Genomic DNA, 18,920 nt, shown 5'->3' with positions numbered 1-18,920 from the left:
TGTCCATGTTGCTACAAAAGTTGGGTATTCATCTTTTCTGATGGAGGCATAATACTCCATTGTGTATATGTACCATATCTTCCTTATCCATTCATCCGTTGAAGGGCATCTTGGTTCTTTCCACAGTTTGGCGACCATAGCCATTGCTGCAATAAACATTGGGGTACAGATGGCCCTTCTTTTCACTCCGTCTGTATCTTTGGGGTAAATACTCAGCAGTGCAATTGCAGGGTCATAGGGAAGCTCTATTCTTAATTTCTTCAGGAGTCTCCACACTGTTCTCCAAAGTGGCTGCACTAACTTGCATTCCCACCAACAGTGGAAGAGGGTTCCCCTTTCTCCACATCCTCTCCAACACACGTTGTTTCCTGTCTTGCTAATTTTGGCCATTCTAACTGTTGTCAGGTGGTATCTCAATGTTGTTTTAATTTGAACCTCCCTGATGGCTAGTGATGATGAACATTTTTTCATGTGTCTGATAGCCATTTGTATGTCTTCGTTGGAGAAGTGTCTGTTCATATCTTCTGCCCATTTTTCGATATGATTATCTGTTTTGTGTGTGTTGAGTTTGAGATCCTGGATATCAACCTTTTGTCTGTACTGTCATTTGCAAATATCTTCTCCCATTCCGTGGGTTGCCTTTTTGTTTTGTTGACTGTTTCCTTTGCTGTGCAGAAACTTTTGATCTTGATGAAGTCCCAAAAGTTCATTTTTGCTTTTGTTTCCTTGGCCTTTGGAGACATATCTTGAAAGAAGTTGCTGTGGCTGATATCGAAGAGGTTACTGCCTATGTTCTCCTCTAGGATTCTGATAGATTCCTGTCTCACGTTGAGGTCTTTTATCCATTTCAAGTTTATCTTTGTGTACGGTGTAAGAGAATGGTCGAGTTTCATTCTTCTACATATTGCTGTCCAGTTTTCCCAGCACCATTTATTGAAGAGACTGTCTTTTTTCCATTGAATATTTTTTCCTATTTTGTCGAAGATTATTTGACCATAGAGTTGAGGGTCCATATCTGGGCTCTCCACTCTATTCCACTGGTCTATGTGTCTGTTTTTATGCCAGTACCACGCTGTCTTGGTGATCACAGCTTTGTAGTAAAGCTTGAAATCGGGTAACGTGATGCCGCCAGTTTTGTTTTTGTTTTTCAACATTTCCTTAGCAATTCGGGGTCTCTTCTGGCTCCATACAAATTTTAGGATTATTTGCTCCAGCTCTTTGAAAAATACTGGTGGAATTTTGATCGGAATGGCATTCAAAGTATAGATTGCTCTAGGCAGTATAGACATTTTAACAATGTTTATTCTTCCAATCCAAGAGCATGGAACAGTCTTCCATCTTTTTGTGTCTTCTTCAATTTCTTTCATGAGTGTTCTGTAGTTCCTCAAGTACAGGTCCTTTACCTCTTTGGTTAGGTTTATTGTTAATAAATTTTTTAAAAAAGGAAGAAATGATCCACACTTAGGCACCCTTAGTGATATGTTGGTGGTGTTGGTATTCCATTAATTTATAATATATGTTGTATATCTATGTGTATATATATATATATATGTATATATATATACACACACTATATATCAGTATATATATAATATATACATATATTTGTATATATTTAATGGGCTAAATATATATATAAAATTTATTATTATTATTATTTTTTAATGGGCTAAGCCTCCCCAGTTGAGGAGCCTATCTGAGCCAGATTCAGAAAAAGCTGGGAGTGTCACTGGGCACAAAGCCTTGCACTAGCATTCTGGGTCATCCTAGGAGGAAGGAGTATTTTGATAGGAACTCCATCCTAACAAGAAAACATCCCATGGGCCAGATACAGCTGGAAAGCTGCCACCAGACCTGATCTTTGAAATTGTTGCTAGAACTAAGAAATCAGGTGTATTTGTTAACTATTGCTACAGTAATGCTGTGTAACAAACCACCCCAAAGCTCAGTGGTTAGAAGCAAAATACTTTATTCTATCCTGTATCTACATATCTCCTGGGGCAGCTCAGCTTCATTCAGCATGTCTCTGGTCTGAGTCTTCTCCCTGGCCTTTCATCCTTCCTGAACTAGAGGGTTTGCCAGGGCATGTTCATGTCAAGGCAATGGCAGAGATACAAGAGGTAAAGAAGAAACCACCTAGGTCCTCTAGTATAAATTGGTACCACTAGTACCATCACTCCAGCTCTATTGCATTGATCAAAGCAAGATGCCAAGGCCAAGGTCATAAGGCAGGAAGTACACTCTGCCTCCAACAGAGCCATGATAATTATGCAGTGGAGGAAGACACAAAGAACTTGGATTAGCAACTCAGTTGACTACTGTCCACCTCCCTGGCTACATTATTCACATCTCTCCAATACGGAAAAAGCCATCCCCATCAAAGGACACCCAGAAGTCTCACCCAGTCATGGTATCAGGTTCAACATTTAAAACTCCATGATCTACATCTGATCCAGATGTGAATTAGACCTATAAACTAAGAAGACAAATTCCTGGCCTATCCCCTCTTCACCCACACAATATACAATGGTCCAACAGGGATAGGACATAGGAGAACCATAGTGAACACCTCATCCACAATGAAGAAACTGGTTCCTTAGCAATTCTACAATTCTTCTAGGCAAATAAGCCAAGTTTCCCAGCCAAGGGAGTAGTTTAGACCTTGGTTCTGTGGGAGGAGCAAGATGGTGGAGGAGTAGGAGAGTAAGAGACCTAAAGATCATCAGGTCCCAGGATAACTATCAGCTAGATAGTTATCAAACCATTCTGAACACTGACAAACTCAACAGGAGAGCAAAGAGAAGACGACTAGCAATTCTAGGAACAGAAATTGACCACTTTCTGGAAGGTAGAACGTGCGGAGAAGTGAATCTATCTACGGGAAGATAGACCACAGTGGGTGGGGCCGGCTCCCGGCAAGTGGTAGAGCAGCGGAGCACAAAATTGGAACTTTTAGAAGTCTGCTCCACTGAGGGATGGCACTCCAGAGGCGAAGCCGGGGGTGGATCCCTCACAGGGACAGTGTGGTCTCAGGACTCACAGGGTCACAGAAAGACCAGGGGTGCCTGAGTGTGGCAGAGCTCTCAGGTATCGAAGCGGGGAAGCCAGCTACAGATACAGAGCCGAGGTGGGGGCTCTCAGCTCAGGTTACCTTAAACTGCAATCCAAGGCACAGTTGGCCAGTGCTTTGCGGACAGGGACCCAACAAGCGGCAGATATTGGGAGACTCACCTTTTTCATCTAGGAGGAGCCATGCAGGAGCGTGCTGCAGGAATCGGCTGGGTTTAGAGACTCCAAACAGGGCTGTGCGCCAGAGATAGAAACACTCGGTCACAGGCTGGGTGAGCACAGAGTGCAGCCAGAGACCAGGGAGCAGGAGGGATTGACTGTTCTTCTCTGAGGACTCACTGAGGAGTGGGGCCCTGATCTCTTGGGTCCTCCTGGCCAGAGATTGGGAGGCTGCCATTTTCATTCTCCTCCTCCAAAGCTGTATGGAAAGTGTTCAAGGAAAAAAGCTCTCCAGCGAACCCGAGCAGATTACTTATCCTGGCCCCTGGCAAAGGTGGTGTAATTCTGCCTCAGGCAAAGAGGAGAATCCCTGCAACAGGCCCCTCCCCCAGATGATCAGCAAGAACATCCAGCCAAGACCAACTTCACTAATCAATAAGAACTGGAAAACTTCAGAGCTATGGGAATATAGCACATAGAATTCATGGCTTTCCCCTGATGATTCTTTAGTCTTTGAAAGTCAAAATTTTTTTTAATTTTATTTTTTTCTTATTCTATTTTTAAAAAATTTTTCTCCTTCCTCTTTTAACATGTTTTAACTATTTTATCAATACCTTTGTAAAAATCTTTAATTTTCATTGCTATATTCTATTATTCGATTTCTTCACTGTATTTAAAAATCAAATACATCAAAAAAAAAAAAAGAAAATCCCTTATTTTTTGTATACATACAGGTTTTTCTTTCTCTAAAATTTTGGGATACAGTTTCTTCTAACAGATCAAAATATACCCTAAATCTAGTGCATGGCTTCATTCTAGTCTCCACTCTGATCACATTCTTTCCTCTTTTTTCAACCAACATCTTATCAATTCCTTTTTTAGCATCTTTTGTAATTTTCATCTTTACAGTCATATTCTGTCCCTTCATCATGTTTACCCTTATATTTGTATATATATATAAGTTTTTCTTTAAAATTTGGGAGGCAGTTTCTTCTAACAGACCAAAATACACCCAAAATCAAGAGTGTGCCTCTGTTCTATTCACTAGTCATATATATAATATATATATATCCCCCCCCCTTTCTTCTCCCCTCAGTTTCAGGTCTTTTCTGCTATGGTTAGTGTATATTTTTCTGGGGTTGTTGCTACCCTTTTAGTATTTTGTTCTTTCATTCATCTATTCTTATCTGGATAAAAGGACAAGGCAGAAAAACTCACCTCAAAAAACAGAATAAGACACAGTACCATCGGCTAGGGACCTAATCAATATGAACATTAGTAAGATGTCACAACTAGAGTTCAGAATAATGATTATCAAGGTGCTAGCTGGGCTCAAAAAAAGCATGGAAGATACTACAGAATCCCTTTCTGGAGAAATGAAAGCCCTTGGAGAAATAAAAGAACTAAAATCTAATGAAGTTGAAATAAAAAAAAGCTATTAATGAGGAACAATCAAAAATAGAGGCTCTTATTGCTAGGATAAATGAGGCAGAAGAGAGAATTAGGGATATAGAAGACCAAATAATGGAGAATAAAGAATCTGAGAAAAAGAGAGATAAACAACTACTGGACCATGAGGGGAGAATTCAAGAGATAAATAAGGAGATCGAAGTAGTAATCAAGAATCTCCCAACAAACAAGAGCCCTGGGCCAGATGACTTCCCAGGAGAATTCTACCAAACATTTAAAGAAGAATTAATACCTATTCTCCTGAGACTGTTCCAAAAATTAGAAATGGAAGGAAAACTTCTAAACTCATTTTATGAGGCCAACATTACCTTGGTCCCAAAACCAGACAAAGACCCCATCAAAAAGGAGAATTACAGACCAATATCCTTGATGAACATTGATGCAAAATTGCTCACCAAAGTACTAGCCAATAGGATTCAACAGTACATTAAAAAGGATTATTCACCACAACCAGTGGGATTTACTCCTGGGCTGTAAGGTTGGTTCAACATCCTCAAATCAATCAATGTGATACAATACATTAATAAAAGAAAGAACAAGAACCATATGATACTCTCAGTAGATGCTGAAAAAGCATTGGACAAAGCACAGCCAGCATCCTTTCTTGAACAAAACTCTTCACAGTGTAGGGACAGAGGGTACATACCTCAATATCATCAAAGCCAACTGTGAAAAACCCACAGCAAATATCATTCTCAATGGAGAAAAACTGAGAGCTTTCCCCTTAAGATCAGGAACACGGCAGGGCTGTCCACTATCACCTCTGCTATTCAACATAGTACTAGAAGTCCTAGCCTCAGCAATCAGACAACAAAAAGAAAATAAAGGCATCGAAATCATCAAAGAAGAAGTCAAACTCTCACTCTTTGCAGATGATATGATATTTTATGTGGAAAACCCAAAAGACTCCCCTCCAAAACTTCTAGAACTCATCAGGAATTCAATAAAATGTCAGAATATAAAATCAAGGTACAGAAATCAGTTACATTTCTATACACCAAAGCCAGAAGAAAGGGAAATTAAGGATTTGATTCCACTTACAACTGCACCCCAAAGCATAAGATACCTAGGAATAAACCTAACCAAAGAGGCAAAGAATCTGTACTCAGAAAACTATAGAGTACTCATGAAAGAAATTGGGGAAGACACAAAGAAATGGAAAAATGTTCCATGCTCCTGGATCAGAAGAACAAATGTTGTGAAAATGTCTATGCTACCTAAAGCAATCTACACATTCAATGCAATCCCTATCAAAATACCATCAATTTTTTTCAAAGAAATTGAACAAATAATCCTAAAATGTATACAGAACCAAGAAAATACCCTGAATAGCCAAAGGAATGTTGAAAAAGAAAAGCAAAGTTGGCGGCATCACAATTTCAGACTTCAAGCTCTATTACAAAGCTGTAATCATCAAGACAGTATGGTACTGGCACAAAAACAGACCCACAGATCAATGGAGAACAGAGAGCCTAAAAATGGACCCTCAACTTTATGGTCAACTAATCTTTGACAAAACAGGAAAGAACGTCCAATGGAGAAAAGACAGTCTTTTCAACAAATGGTGTTGGGAATATTGGACAGCCACATGCAGAAGAATGAAACTGGACCATTTCCTTACACCACACACAAAAATAGACTCAAAATGAATGAAAGACCTAAATGTGAGACAGGCATCCATCAAAATCCTTGAGGAGAACACAGGCAACAACCTCTTCGACCTCAGCTGCAGCAACTTCTTCCTAGAAACATCAACAAAGGCAAAGGAAGCAAGGGCAAAAATGAACTATTGGGACTTCATCAAGATCAAATCTTTTACACAGCAAAAGAAACAGTCAGCAAAACCAAAAGACAACTGACAGAATAGGAGAAGATATTTGCAAATGACATATTAGATAAAGGGCTAGTATCCAAAATCTATAAAGAACTTATCAAACTCTCTGATATGAGGAATTTGAGAGGTGGGGGGGGGGGCAGTCCTGGGCAGAAGGGAATGAAAATATGAAAGAAGATGGGACCAGGGAGGGAGACAAACCCTAAGAGACTCTTAATCTCAGGAAACAAACTGAGGGTTGCTAGGGGGTGAGAGTGGCTGGGTTATGGACACTGGGGAGAGTATGTGCTATGGTGAGTGCTGTGAATTATGTAAGACTGATGATTTGCAGACCTGTACCCCTGAAGCAAATAATACAGTGTATGTTAATAAAAAGAAAAAAAAAAAAAAAGACTTTGGTTCTGTTTCCAGGGAAGGGATAGAAAGCAAGGGGTTGGGGCTGAGTTGAGTGAGCGAAGGAGGAGCAGCTCTGGTCCATTGTTCTCTATAGCCCCTATCTCTGTCTTCTGAGACATCCTTTTCCATCATATTCCTCATTTGCTTCTGAAGGAGACATTGAAACTTACACATTTTTTTGATGGCTAAGAAGTTCTCCCAGCCTGTTTCCTACCTGTAGAAAACTGGAGGCTCTGGGGCACCTGGGTGGTTCATTCAGTTAAACATTTGCCTTCAGCTCAGGTCATGATCTCAGGATCTCAGGATCCTCGGGATCCCAGACTCCTGGGAGTTTGCTTCTCCCTCTCCCTCTGCACTGCCCTCCCTCCCCCATTTGTGCTCCATCTCCCAAATAAATAAATAAAATCTTTAAACAAACAAATCTGGGGGCTCAGAGGTCTTTTTCCCTGTCAGTTTGTCTCTTTTAGCTCAGGCTGCTAGTACTTAGGCAAAGTCATTTTTTCCAAAAACTTAGTGGGTTTTCTATGTGTTTGATTCCAGTCCATTCTACCTGGCAAAGCCACAATTTTTTTTTTAAGATAGGCAGTTCTCTCCCGATTTAATTACTAGCACGTTGGGCACATCAAGTGGCAGTAGTACTAGGCCCTTAAGCTTGGCAGGAAGTTTGCAAGTCCTTTGGAAATATTTGTACTGTTAGTAGCCACACCCCTGATTGAGTCTCTACCCTGAGGCCAAGTTTTCCTGCAAGCCTTCTAGATTTGGTCTTTGTCTCTCCTGCTAAGATTTAACCACCAGACCCTCAACTTGATCTTTATCCCAGGTCCTACCTAAATTTGAGACTCTTTCTCTGGCTGGAGAGGCTGAAGATTAAAAACAGTTTTATTAGAAACAGTTTTATTTTTTAAGTCACTAACTTCCGGGCTGCTTGCAAACTGTGTTTTATTTGGTTCTGAGCATCTCTCTTTCTTGTAGTATTTTCCTATAGGCATTTATTTAAAAGTAAACAACTCATACTTTCAAAATTTTTCTTGGAAAACAAGTTTCTCCTCTCTCCCCTGCCTTTTCATTTGATTATGCTGCCCACCGCTCTGTGTGCTTATACCATGCAACAAATCAGTGGGTAGAAAAATCCTAATATTTAGATTTGCATACACAGATTGTCCCACTTGGACCTTAAGGTCAAATTTATCTCTACCAAACAACTCTTCTAGAATTCTACTGAGTGATAGCACGATCTGGCTTGGCCCTAAGGAACAACTTAGAATTTTTTAATTGTACTATGTTTGTTTAGATCTCTTCTTGGAACCATAGAGAGAGAAGAAATAATAGAGCAATATTTGGATATTTCTATTTTGGATTTTCAAAATCTTACCTTTTCTCTTGGAAGGGCCACAGGTGCAAATTCTACTGGTCTGGAAGTATCTGGAACAGAACTATACTATTTGGTAGCCCCAATAAATGGTGGAGTCATGGAATACCCACTAATTGGTAGATCATTCGATAACAGAATGGTTTGGTTCCATCAAGCATGACACAGATCACTTCAGGTTCATGAACAAAAGGGTCCACCTTTAAAAATTTTCTTTTAAAGATTTTTTTTTTTTTTTTTTAATTTGAGACAGACTACAAACAGGGGGCACAGCAGGCAGAGAGGGAGGGAGAAGCAGACTCCTTGCTGAGCAAGAAGTCCTATGTAGGATTTAATCCCAGGACGTGGATGTCATGACCCAAGCCAAAAGCAGATGCTTAACAGACTGAGCCACCCAGACACCCCAAGATTCCTCCGTTTAGAGCTAATCACCATTTTTTTCCACAAAGGCTCTAGACTGATTTATAGTTTATGATAGTGCTTAGGTCTATTAGTGGATGTATAAACTGTGACCCACCACCCTCCACTGAAGAACCAGTGAGTTCAAGGCTGTAGACACTACAGACTTTGGCAAGTATACGGGAGCACTCTCCTCTTTATCCCACTGGTGTCCCCAAAGAGATTAACCTATCAAAAGTGCCTTGCCGGGGCACCTGGGTGGCTCAGTGGGTTAAAGCCTCTGCCTTCGGCTCAGGTCATGATCCCGGGGTCCTGGGATCGAGCCCCGCATCAGGCTCTCCTCCTGCTTCCTCCTCACTCTCTGCTTGCCTCTCTGCCTAGTTGTGATTTCTCTCTGTCAAATAAATATTAAAAAAAAAAAAAGTGCCTTGCCTACCTGCAGCAGAGATAAAGCTAAGATTCTTACTCCTGGGAATCCCTGCATGAATTCAGCTTTTAGCACGGGGCAAATGGACCAGGACTTCCTGGAATACAAGGCAACAGAGCTAGCTTTGGTGCTTAACTCTCTACTGTATGTAGATCAAACTGGGGACTCAGCTGTAAATGGACCCACACTTCTGTAGATTTATGGAGGCCAGACACTAGGTGGGTTTGGCCCAACTCATTCCAAAGGGGATCAGCCACTCCTCAAACTAGACAAAGAGGGGCTCTTATTCCAACCCAAATTTTTGGGCAGGAGGTCCTAACATATTGCTTTATACCTCTCATATCAAATTTGGTATGACTAGTGTATTTAGAATTTAATTTCCCTTGATGGGTAGATAAAGTTTTCTTACAATGTCCTCCTCTGGGCTTAGCAAGAGGCTCTAGCTATAAAAGTAAGGTATTGTCCACCTCTAGGTCTGCCCTAGGAGTCAGCATAATCACATATAGTCCTTGGTCCCACTGGCCCCAAAGCAGGTTTGTTAACTCAGGTTCTACTGAAAGAAGCATTTTAGTTCATTTCACCTTGAAGAAACAGGCAGGGGCCCTCAGAAGAAAGGTTGAGACAATAATCATGGTGTAAATTGTATAGTTTTCTGTGTGTTGATTGTTCTCTGTATTATATATATATTAATATATTTTCTTTCACAGCAACTTCTGTGGGAAAAAAGCCTAGGCTCTGGAAAGTAGAGTAAGTTATCTCAGGTCTCCCAATGAGTGGGTGGCAGCACTGGGACCAGGAGGCAGGCATTTTGTCTCCACAGTCCCACCACTATGCCCTGGTGTATGTTATCTGGCTGGCCTGCCCCAGAACTTGGGATATTTACCAGTAGGAAGGGTTTGCAAGTCAGGCATGATTCTCAGCCTTGAGGACAGAGATGTTAGTTGACTGCTCCTTCATCCATTTTCCTAAACACATTCTATCTGGAAATTTTAAAGCCTATATTCTCACATGGACAGAGGTTCCCCTCTGTCCTCTTCTTGTAAGAGGCCTTTCCCCCCAAGAGCCTCTTCTTGGAAGGAGATTGAAGTTTCCTCTGCAGACAGAGCCAACCCCAATGTTTGTTCTCAGAACCATTTTGTGCAGCTCAGTGTACAAAGACTTCAGTGGAAATTCCAGACTTCTACAAGTTAGAACATGGCAGAGATGAACTTAGTCTGGAAATTTCAGTATTTTACCTATAGAATCTGACTTTGATGAGCACTGGCTGTTCCACCAAGAGGAATTAGCTGTAAGTGATCTAATTAGTCTACTACATGGGGGCTTATATCAAACATTTGAATTGTGAGTAAAGTCCTTCAAATACAATTGTAGTCATTTTTAAAAAGGTTTTTTTATTAACATACAATGTATTATATGTTTCAGGGGTACAGGTCTGGGATTCATCAGTCTTACACAATTCACAGCACTCACCATAGCATATACCCTCCCCAATGTCCATCACCCAGTCACCCCATCTCTCCCTTCCCCCACCCCTCCAGCAACCCTCAGTTTGTTTCCTGAGATTAAGAGTCTCTTACAGTTTGTCTTCCTCTCTGGTTTCGTTATTTCATTTTTCCCTTCCTTCCCCTATGATCTTCTGTCTTCTCAAATTCCTCATATCAGTGTGATCATATGATTATTGTCTTTCTCTGATTGTCTTATTTCGCTTAGCATAATAGCTTCTAGTTCCACCCACGTTGTTGCAAATGGCAAGATTTCATTTTTTGATGGCTACTATATATATATATATATATATATATATATATATATATATATATATACACACACACACACACACACCCCACATCTTCTTTATCCATTCATCTGTCAATGGACATCTAGGCTCTTTCCATAGTTTGGCTATTGGAGACATTGCTGCTATAAACATTTGGGTGCACGTGCCCCTTTGGATCACTACATTTGTATCTTTAGGGTAAATACCCAGTAGTAAATACATATTTACCCAGTAAATATGATTGCTGGATAGTAGGGTAGTTCTCTTTTCAACTTTTTGAGGAACCTCCGTATGGTTTTCCAGAGTGGCTGCACCAGCTTGCATTCCTGCCAACAATGTAGGAGGGTTCCCCTTTCTCTGCATCCTCGCCAGCATCTGTCATTTCCTGACTTGTTAATTTTAGCCATTTTGACCGGTGTGAGGTGGTATCTCATTGTGGTTTTGATTTGTATTTCCCTGATGCTGAGTAATGTTGAACATTTTTTCATGTGTCTATTGGCCATTTGGATGTCTTCTTTGCAGAAATATCTGTTCATGTCTTTTGCCCATTTCTTGATTGGATTATTTGTTCTTTGGGTGTTGAGTTTGATAAGTTCTTTATAGATTTGATTCTAAGAAGTAACAGGAAAATGGGATCTATGACTTCTTGAGACACTTGTAGACTCTGAATATAAAATCATAATACCAAGAGAAAGAAGAAACATTTTTCTGAAATGCTATGGAGTAAATTCTGTTGGAGGAAAAAGAGGAAGGCTTAACTTCCACTGTTTCATATCACTGAGAAGTAAATACGATGTACTGAGAGATTATTCCTAGTCACTCTTGCTCATGGAGTGGTTCTGAAAGGCAGACTCTGTCAAAGCATGAAAGTTCTGCTGCACTCACCCAGTTTGGCCCAAACTTGGTATATGCCGCCCATTTCTAATATGTGTGTATTCATTTTTTAAAGATTTTATTTATTTGAGAGAGAAAGAGTGCACAAGGTGGTGAGGGAGAAGCTGACTTCCTGCTGGGCGCAGAGCCCAATGTGGGGTTCAATTCCAGGACCCTGACATCATGACCTGAGCAGAAGTCAGCCGCTTAACTGATGAAGCCACCCGGGGCCCCTAACCTGTATGTATGCTGACCTTCAGTGAAAAGCACTGTGAAAACCAAGAACTCAGGAGTTGTTCCTGCCTCTCCCTACTGCTGTATCCCTATATCCAATTGCTAAATCCTAATAATCCATCAATGCTAATGTGGCTGGAAGCCATTCCACTCTCTCCATTTGTGCCATACTCAGGCTCTCCAAGTCTTGCACCTGAATTCCCTAAGCAGTCTCCTAACAGGCCCCCTGTCTCCGGTGTTACTCCTGCTCACTCCAACCTCTGTCTGCTGCTGGTGTGATCTTCCTGAAATGTAAAAGGGATTCCACTGTCTGAAACTCTCCACTTGGCCCCTGCAGTTACAAACTCTTCAGCCTATGTACACAGTGCAGCTCACCTGCTGTGGTGATATTCACACCAGCACATGGTCACTCCAGCTAATTCAACAACCAATAGGTGGAGGGGCTGTACTGCTTTCTTCTCTCTTCAAGCTTTGGTTTTGTTTCCATGTGCTTGGAATGTCCTTTCTCTGACCCCATACTCCCAGGAGAGAGAAGGGCATGGAAAGAGTGCAAGTGTGGGGACTAGAGATGGATGAGCATTAGAACACGATGTAGAAGGACACTCACCAAAACTGTTCCTGGGAATCCCTATAGAATGGGGTTGCAGGGAAGTGTTAAGGGAGTGATGTTGCATGATATACGTTTTGCCTGCCTACATTGCTTATGGATTTTTTAAGTAAAAATATACTTATCTCTTAATGTGTTCCACTACATTTTCCCATCCTCACCTTCAGAGATACTGATTCAATAGGGGAAGCATCCAGGATTCTGATTGTCTACAGCCTCCCCACCTCCCCGAGACCTGTTAATCAGTTTTGGGAATCGGAGTTGAAATGATTATTTCCCATAAAAGGTAACTGACACCTCTGAGAAAAGCACCAACTCTATTATACAGTACTTTTTTTTTATTATTTCCTTTTATTTTGTAGTAGCTTAATTCCACTATGAATATACATTCTCATGTCTCTACTACACTTGAATTATCTATATGAATTATAATAGCCTCGACAGCCATCTAAATAGCCACATTTAAATAAATAAATAAATAAATCATTGTAAAGCGTCGGCCTAAATAAATCGGCCTAAATAAATCATTGTAAAGCATGTGTTTGTGTAGTAAGTTTATAAACGATTTTAAAACTAAGGCACACAAGAAAAAAATCTATAAATACAAATATCAGGGCTTCTTATATCCTAAATTTTTATTACTAAGTACCATTTGATTGGTTCTCAAAACAATGGCTATTCTCAAAGTATAAAATAGGAAGTTATTATAAATATCAGCTTTGGTATAACATACACCTATTTCCCTATTTTCAAGCTTTTGACTTTTGGGAAAATATAAACATGTAAGTGTTTTTATAACTAGCCTTTGAAAATATATACAACACCCTAAAATTCAGACATTAGAGCATCTATTTCTTTAAATTTGTTAGTTATATTTTCAATACATTCTCCAGCTTTTAATTTTATCCCATCAATTACAAGATAGTCCTCTTCATAGTGGTTTTCGAATGGACTGCCTGCTGGGACTTCAGAGCTGCATTTAGATAACTGTAAAAATAACCATACAATTCATCAGAACTACGTCAAATTTACTGGAAGATCAGGCTTAATTATTTGAACAAAGTGTAAAGTAGTCAGTAACTCCACAACCACAGCAGTGACACAAAGCGTTCTGTTATGCTGGTAGTCAAATAATGATCCCCATGTGGAGCAGAATGTATAGTAAATGTGTTAATATAAGAAGAACTGACTATTCGGGCCCTATATCTTTCCCCCAATTTTATACATTTTTAGTTTTCATATTAAGCTTTGGGGAAACATTTCATTCTATGAATTTTTCTACATTTGTTTTCTATATTTATTTTTAAGGTTATCATTATAGGGAATACAACTTTAAACTGTTTAAGTCACAATTTCTGTGGCTATCTTCTCATAAGCCTCTGTATTACTTACAAATAGCCATCGTTTGGTCTAGCTCAGTAGGAAGGGACACTAGTAAAAATAATGCAAATATCTATAAACACACACGAGATTTATAACTTCAAGTTTCATTAAAGATAGAGTGAACTTCCATTAAATGAAGAAAAAGAATAATTTATACAAGTATTTTCACATATCAAAAATGTACCTTTTAATATAAATAATTATTCACTAAACTCTGTCTTACTTATATATGGCTTATCTAATTCAGGTAGATTTTATAAAAATTTGATATTAATTCCCTCCCATTGCTTGCAAAGCTGGGGCATGACAACCAGTGTTAGCTAAAGAAGAGTGTAATTAGGAAGGAGACTCTACTAAGGAAAATAATCTCATAAAACATTTCAGTGACAAATCGAAAAGAATTTTGATTATCCGTGTGTATGCTTTTCTTTTTTTTTAATGTTGCTACTCTCACCTATTGGTGTAAGTGTTTGAGAGTAATCAACCTGAATCCTCATACGTGAAATGACAGATGAAAACACTATCAAATTTACAACTTTGGAAAGAGCTCAAACAATACCTGCTCAGAGAACAAACATGTTCAGAACATTAAAATTATCAGGCGGCTCTTTTGCGGAGGTTATAGCTTGTAAGAGACCACTTTCTCCTGCAAACACAACACAGCTCCAGTTTTAAGTGGTGTTAACTTTGGAGGCCATGTTAATTTTCCCCACTAACTTAGAAAAAAGCAAGCAAGAAAAAGAAAAGAAAAAAAGAAACCCCTGAGGTGATCATTTCTTTTAAACTGGAAATTGTTCCAGCTTTGATAGTTGGTTTCATTGCTATTCTCCTCATTTAAAAGTGAACAAGGCCCTAAATATACTGAACCTGGTGTGAATGCCAGGCTTACAAAGCTCAGGGCTTATGAACCAGTCTGCAGGGGGCACTCAACTACCTGCCAGCAAGTTAAGATGGTTAATTTTTACAATTCCTCAATGGCTTTTGAAAGCATAAAATATTACAAGAATCTAAAACAAAAAGCAAGCTCCTGCCTGGTAATACACTGAAACTATGTATTTTACCTTAAGAAATAAAAATCAGAAGTCATTTTCTGTTCTATCACGTTACTGGTTATAATGGTAAAATAGAAGCCAATTCTGTGGCTGTAAAAGCTCCAGGACATCTCTATAAAAATCAACCTGGCTGGAGTTTTGAAAAGACAAACTGCAAAGACTGAAAATACATTGCAAAAACCATATGGTGCTCCAACAAAACACACATTTGCTGGGGAAGAATAATTTCTATATTAATTACATGTATATAATATATATGTCACCAACCTACAGATCTTGTTTCATTTGCTAGGAAAAAATAATTTGTATATTAATTACATAGTTATAATATATATGTCACCAATCTATAGTTCTGGTTTTATGGAGGGTAGGATCTATACAGAGAAAACGAGTTTTTTCAAAAAGGAACTCTAATTGGAAAAATGGCATTTGCAACCATGCAAATTCAAATACAGATTGATATTGCTGGTGCTAATTAAGCAAGCTATGTTTTTCAAGTTGGTAAGAGTTTTTAGCATTAATTTTATTTTCTTTTAGCGTATTGATCTCTTTAACTGTAAATCTTGTATATTCCGATTTCTAAGACAAGAAGGGAGGTGTTTACGAATCATCTTTTTTCTTGTTGGAGTCCTGAATGAAATCATGCAATTGGGCAGTCTGCCAAAGTGTGTAAACAACCTTGTCCATATACAAATTCACCTTTTTCAGCATCTGAGAAGAGACAGGCTCCGGAATGGGTAGTTGCTCAAAGTGAAAATGTGGGAAAAGAGATGAAGTAAGGAAATCTCAGCTCTTATTCTCTCCAGTGACTGCCACTGCCAATTCTCATCTATAATAACAGCTAACCTTAGAAGTCAGTTTCTATGCAAAGTACTTTTCCTGGTTTGTCTTATTTAAAAAAAAAATCCTCTGAGGTGTGTGATAAGGAACAGTGCCAAATTACACGAGTCGTCAGTGGCTGGGATAGGATTGGGACATTGATATTCTATTCCAGAGTGAGCACTCCTAACCACTGTGCTCTCTCGACTCCAGGCACAGTATGTATCTACATGAATGAATGAGAGAATGAATGAAACCTTAAGGGTACAGACCTCTTGTTGCCATTCTTCTCCCTATTTCGAGAACAGCTGTACTGCCTTGTGGAAGTGCCTGTCTTATGACTTATTTTTCTCACACCTAACCCACTGCTGTTCTCTATTAATCACCTGGGCTTGTGCCCTTGTTTTATTTGCATGAACCTGGAGCTGATGTGCTGAGCAGTTTGTCAACCAACTTAAAATTTATGTTGTCACATACAAATACTGAATAAAGTAAGCACACACTTACTTAGCCCAACATAGGTAGCCAAAAGAAAAAAAAATGGAAAATTCTACCTCCGGTGTGTTAATAATGAGGTCTGTCCCTACAGAGGTTGTCCCTGTGCCTGAACCAGACAGGGCAGATGTCCTAGCAAGCTGCTCTCAGCCTGGCCTGTCTTCTCTTGACTGTGAAGATCGGCAGTAGTGGAAAGGTCTGTCTGCTGTGGTGCCCCATCAGCTACTATGAGCCCCTCCTCCATTCTTTCTTCATGTCGCCCTCAGAGACCTGAAACACAAAGAGCTCCTCCGCTCACAGATTTTTTTTTTTTCAAAGACTGATAGGTGTATTCTGACTTTTCAATAGGCTGCTAGTTTATTATTCACTTCAGGATAATCCAAGGACTCAAATTTTAGAAGGGAGTAGAAGTTCTCCATATAATTAAAATGTATATCCAGAAAAAATGCCAGCCACTGAAAGAATCTGAAGTTGTCGTTTAGGCCTGATCACGACGACCAGGCTACCTTCGCTCCTGCATTTACCTCCTCTCCATGCTCCTCTTCGGGCTCATCAGGTGCCCCTGTGGGGTCTAGCGCCTGCTGTAGCATTTGCTCCAGCTCCTTCAGTAAAACTTCGGTCTCAGAGACAACTAGAAGACATTGGTAAAAAAATGTTACATCTTAATTCCATCAAATCCATAAGCTTAAACGTCCCCGAAGAGAAAACTGTCTAAATGTTACAAGATAAAAAATAAATATATTTTGTATGATTTTCCCATGTGACCTCTGCCAGATGCAACGTAATTATGGATTTCCAGGTGAATATTTTTCAATTATTCCTTTAAAAATGTAGGTGATATTCTTGCCATGATCACAAAAAGCTCACTAGAAGTGGTTTTTGTTTTGTTTTGTTTTTTTTTAAATCAGGGACAAACTAAATTGCTTTTATAAACCAAGGGTCAGCAAACTCTTCCTGTGAAGGGACAGAGAGTAAATATTGCAGGCTTTGTGGTTACTGTCACAACCACTCAATTCTGCTGCTACAGTCCAAACTCTACACATGTACCTAAACAAACGAGAGTGACTATGTTCCTATCAAACTTTATTTACAATAAGCAAGTGGCTTGTGGGCCACAGTTTGTCATCCTTACAGTAAACTCTTACTGTTTAAAAGGGGAAACCACGTAATTAAGTGGCCAGGTTAAACACAGGCTACTCTTTTCCTAATTCAAATACCAACACATCTTAACTGCTTACTCTGATATCTCTCTGCAGCTATATCTATATGTAGATATATATTTTAAATACCACACTAAAACAAAATTCATGTGTGTGTGTGTACACTTTGACATGAATTCACTGAACTTGCTGAGATAAAATAATAACCCCACACAAGAAATAGACTACTAGTACATAACTATAGACTCAACTACTGATTAATAACATGCAGTTGAAATCCTGACTTAAATAGAATAAACATTTTTGTTTGATACAGTCTTGTTGAAGTAAAAATCAAGGAAACCATGTGTGGTCTGCTGTCCTGTACAACAGACAGATGGAGCATCTGAGAAGTCCTTCCAAAGGCAACATGATTCAAAGATAAAGGCCATGAATATACACCCCATCATTTTCCACTCTGGTGACAAAAATCTGACATACCACCTCCTATTATCCACCATTCTTTGGCAGGTCACCAAAAATCACACTAGGTAGAGCAGCTCAAATTTCATGGAACTTGAAAATAGACCGAAACAGGACATATGCTATCAAGCTAAAATATTTTCAATGAATTTGGAAGCAAGGCATTCTTAGCACTAAGTTTTAATCTAATTATTGAATATATTTTAAAATTTTCTAACTAATCAGTTTAGGAAGAGTGCATATGATATATGAATCCCTGACATCCTTGTAAACTAAGCATGTTGGAAGGTAAAAAACAGAGATTGTTAATGTGAAAAGTTTTATGTTTCCTTTCCTCTAGTCCAAAAGAACTGATATTTTATTAGAGTCTCCCTTCTCTTATATTTTACTCATAAGAAGGAAATTTTAAAATTTTGCTAGAACATTTTAAAATAATAGTGTTAAATAAAGTCATGGGAGGTTATGAAATAGAAAATTTTCCCTTTCTTGGTTGTCACTACAGTATAAAAGAACAATTTTTAGTTAACATTTTTCACATTACAATTTTATCTACAAAAATAGATTTTCTGTCAATACTTTTCACTTGCCCCAAGTATTTTTATGTTCATTCAATATTCAAATAATATCAATTATTTGCCCACTAAGCGCAAGGGACTCAAGAGAGTAGGCACAGACCAATGAACCTTCCTGGCCATCATCTCTTTCCAGCCAATCTTTTCTCTATGAAGACTTCTTTCAAAACAGTCTGAAAGTATCTTTCTGATAAGCCATTTGCATACCACAGAAGCAGTTCCTGTGTTTAAAAACACAACAAAAACTGTAACTGTAACCTTTTAGATGTGTCCACATATCTATGTGTTTCTGTATAATTGCTAACGCATGAGAACACAGAATTTAAGCTATTATATTCTAAAACAATGGTATTCAAAATTTGATAG

General features: G+C 39.0%; 1 protein-coding gene across 3 annotated transcripts in view; it reads right to left on the bottom strand.

Annotated features, from left to right (window-relative positions):
- Positions 1-12,950: 12,950 nt before the first annotated feature.
- The window catches only part of ZCWPW2 (zinc finger CW-type and PWWP domain containing 2), a 136,958-nt gene continuing 130,988 nt past the window's right edge, over positions 12,951-18,920 (bottom strand). For all 3 annotated transcript variants that reach the window (XM_046003579.1, XM_046003578.1, XM_046003577.1), the window contains 2 exons: positions 16,885-16,991; positions 12,951-13,598 (listed from right to left, as the gene is read on the bottom strand). In XM_046003579.1, the coding sequence (XP_045859535.1) occupies positions 13,437-13,598; positions 16,885-16,991 (269 nt within the window). In that variant the 3' untranslated portion in view covers positions 12,951-13,436. The remainder of the gene's footprint in view (positions 13,599-16,884; positions 16,992-18,920) is intronic.

This window comes from Meles meles, chromosome 4 (genome assembly GCF_922984935.1).
Source record: "Meles meles chromosome 4, mMelMel3.1 paternal haplotype, whole genome shotgun sequence".
NCBI classification, from domain to species: domain Eukaryota; kingdom Metazoa; phylum Chordata; class Mammalia; order Carnivora; family Mustelidae; genus Meles; species Meles meles.
Note: the sequence above shows the minus strand (reverse complement) of the source record. Positions and strands in the feature narration are given on the sequence as shown.